Raw genomic sequence first — 3467 nt, forward strand, 5'->3', positions numbered from 1 at the left:
GTCAGTTAAGATGCGTTGTCTGCTCGCCAGCTTCACTGTGCTTGTGACCACAGTCCTTGCACTCAACATCGTGCCTAGCAAGGGCATGAATCAAGAACGCTTGGAACACACTCTACCACCACATTTGGCGCCAAAAGGAGAAAGCGATAAGGCCAGTCGTGGACATCACGTGAGTTGCCTTTCATTAAAGCACTCTGCGCTTTAAATCGATGAATAAGAAAAGTCAGTGTTTTGGGATTACAGCAGCACTATCGAAATCTGGACACTGCAGAATAAGGATCGTTCAGGAAGACTTGAAATAGCAGGAAAACACCTGAATAATAGTAGTTAGGGCAGGAGAGTGTTTAACTCCCGGTGCTAAACGGAAAACCCTCAAATAAGGTTGACTTCAATGTAGTTAACAGCATCCTAGCTTTCATCAAAAGGAGGGAACTGCTTGGCCGGACATGAAACCCAAACAAGTGACCTGTGGCTTGTTTGTGTTCTGAGGGGTCCGTAGTGTTTTCGGGAGGAACAGAAAAGTAGTTGAGGATTCAAAGACGTAAGAGGGGTGGTCATATTATGAAATCTGCTGCGATAAAGAGGCCGCAGGTTGCATTTGACTGCCGTGATTGAAAGTCATTTAGAGGACCCTCTGTCTTTCTCTGGAGGCTGGTTGAACAGTTATGGCGCAAATAGTTAACAAGAACAAATATTCGCAAAACTGAGTTCATTTGGCCAAAGAAGCTTCGAAAAGCAGGACACATACTTTTTTCTGTGAAGACCGTTTGTACGAAGAACAAGAAGAGCAACCCAAGTTGGAGAGGTTATTTAGCGTTCCTTAGCCAACTACCCTGCCGCCATTGGGACGGTCGACCGGGAACAGACGCTGTTTTCTTGAAAATGGTTATGGTTGTGAATTTTTATGGCGCAAGTGCATGTGAGGCAAAAAAGCACTTTGGCACAAGGTGTTTTCATCTTCTTAAGGTGGGTTCAAAGACCCATTTCCCAAGCATTTCACCCTAAAGAAGCCGATCACTAGACGAGGGAAAAGCCTCTGCCCATATTATCACTAGTGGGTAGCCGGCGGCACCGGGGATCGAACCTCGCACCTCCCTCATGCGAGGCGGATGCTCAAGCCTCTATGCCACTGCTGCGGTCTGTTTCCTTGAAGCAGTTGCAAATTAAAGTGGACGTTCTTGTTTGTAGACTGATTAATTCACCTCAGCGCTGAAATCTTCGAGGTTTTTTGTGTTCGTTATTAAGCTGAGCTTTGCTACGAGACCGGATAGCTTAAACTAATGTGGCACATGAGTTGCATATCTGAAATAACAAAAACAAGCAGAAAGAAACAAGATGTGAAGCAGCAATTCTCGGTGTAAGCCTCTCGTTGCCTAGATCAGTATTGTTGTAGAAGCCAGAGACCACAAAACCGATGGCAGCCCTAATATTGCCAAAAACATTAGTATTTTCCTTATATTCCTATCTGCGAAGAACAGAGAAGTCTAATTATGAGCAAAAACTACCGTCAGTTCTTGTGATGCCTGCAAAAAAAGAAAACTTAAACTTCAATCGGAACCTAAAATATTGCATGCATGTTCGCAACAGAACCGAGGTATTGGCGATCCCTGCAGCAGCAACAGCGACTGCCAACGTAAACTATGCTGTGTCAGCAAGGGCGTCCAGAGAACTTGTCAGCCCCTCTCGCAACGAAGCAAGCCATGCACCAACAGCCAGGTGAAGGGAAATTACTACTATGGATCCTGCCCCTGCGCGAAAGGTATGGAGCCAACATTTCCCACTTAAATTCTGGCTTACTAATGGTAGCAGAAAACATGTGTATGAGTGGAGAGAAACAAATGGATCATGTCCTTTGTTCTATTTACATTCATTCCTGTCGTAGCAAGTAATTAGGTAGAAGTACTGAGCTCCCCTTTTGTGCCCTTGTTTAAACAGTGCCCCTTCCAAATACCGCCACTTCAGTTGAGTTCAAATACTGCAACACCTTCCCACAGCACCGGTATTCACACCAGGAGTACAACGTCAGATGGCGCAGGAAGTATTTGACCCGGACTGTGCATATCCTGAAAAGTATATCGAGTCTCCTGCTAGACTTTGTTATTGCCATGGGTTTTTTATGCTGTTTATTCTTCTTCTAGGAGTAATTTTCATTCAGCAGCGCACCACACCAGTGGGGAAGCTAACACCATGTAGATTAAAATTACAACTAAGAGGAGGGAGCGGGACGTTATCTCAGATTGGCTGCCTGATCTGCTTTATATAGCAAGAAGCTTCCGTCGAAGGAATGCGGAAGGTACATAGAGCGCCGTCTAATTGATTGCATGGTCTCGAGACTCATGGCGCACAAAGGGGCTGATTCCTGCCTGTACACGTTTCGACGTTTTCCAGCTGAGAGTCGGACAGCATGTCAGAAAACGTACCTGAAAATACACCTTTTACCAACGTTTCTATATTTAGCGCAGCGTTTTATCCACACCGTCACGAGCGTTATGCGCGTTATGCATGGGGAGAGACTGAATTAGTGACAGACCGATGCGAAACAAACAAGCACAGAAAATATGAACGACATTGACAGGCGCTGTTTTCGGAGGTAAGACAATTGCTCCACATTACATTATTTTAAATGATTTAAGTCTGATATTCGACTCCATAAACATGGTATTAGCGTAAACAGCAAGGGTGTGGTAATCATGGTGTCATACAACCGGCCTGATGCGGCGAAGTTCTTCACAACGGGATCCCTCGGGACTTGCTCGTTTACCTACGCATGATCTTTGGGGCAGAGTGCATACCAATTGCGTTTACTCGTTGGAATCCCTGACGAAATGGCAACAGAAAGTTTGATATATATGCTTCTCGGCATCGCTTCATTAATGCTCATCACATTTACTTTCTACCTTTTCTAGGGAACTGCGGTGCCAGTGGAGTTTGTCCGTATATGTGACTTTACCTGCGCGGATTGAAATCTTGAACATAAATAAAGGATGTATTGCTGCACGGATGTTTAGCGCAAGTGGTTGGTATTGGTGTATACTTGTGTGTAGCATAAGCCCATTTCTTTTACACTGTCTCTTAAGAGTGTTATGTTTTTGGGAAGTTATTTGAAGATTGCTGAAAAAGACAAATGACACTTAGAGAAAAAATTAAAATCACTCACTTTATGGTATTGCAGTATTCACCCCCGAGCCGGCACGCAACCTGTTGAATTACCGCCACCCGATCGCGCTTTCTTTTTGGTGCTGGCGCCAGCAAAATAAACTATCGTTTACGGTCTCATTAGAAATCGCACATAGCCGTTTCACGCCATTTGAACTCTTTGAAGTAAACTACTGAATTACATTTTTTTTTGCCAAATGCAGTGCAACTTTAGCAAATAAATAAGCCATTTCACTTCCGAGCACTGGACTAATGGTCCCGGATGAACCCTAAGAGCTCAAAATTAGACGTGGCATCAATTAGTATCTCTG

The 3467-nt window shown here is 44.4% G+C and overlaps 1 protein-coding gene across 1 annotated transcript; it reads left to right on the top strand.

Moving 5' to 3' along the window:
- LOC144135137 (uncharacterized) lies at positions 1 to 3016 on the top strand. Its single transcript, XM_077667886.1, has 3 exons — positions 1 to 169; positions 1588 to 1759; positions 2907 to 3016. Exons 1-3 carry the CDS (start codon positions 11 to 13, stop codon positions 2942 to 2944), a joined length of 369 nt encoding a protein of 122 aa, XP_077524012.1. The 5' UTR covers positions 1 to 10; the 3' UTR covers positions 2945 to 3016.
- Positions 3017 to 3467: the final 451 nt, after the last annotated feature.

This window comes from Amblyomma americanum, chromosome 5, assembly GCF_052857255.1.
Source record: "Amblyomma americanum isolate KBUSLIRL-KWMA chromosome 5, ASM5285725v1, whole genome shotgun sequence".
NCBI classification, from domain to species: Eukaryota; Metazoa; Arthropoda; class Arachnida; order Ixodida; family Ixodidae; genus Amblyomma; species Amblyomma americanum.

Bases quoted from the DNA above. Each gene is read 5' to 3' on its own strand.
- LOC144135137 (XM_077667886.1), top strand. From the start codon at position 11: ATGCGTTGTCTGCTCGCCAGCTTCACTGTGCTTGTGACCACAGTCCTT. The intron at 170-1,587 runs GTGAGTTGCCTT...TGTTCGCAACAG, and splicing joins AGGCCAGTCGTGGACATCAC to AACCGAGGTATTGGCGATCC. The intron at 1,760-2,906 runs GTATGGAGCCAA...TACCTTTTCTAG, and splicing joins ATCCTGCCCCTGCGCGAAAG to GGAACTGCGGTGCCAGTGGA.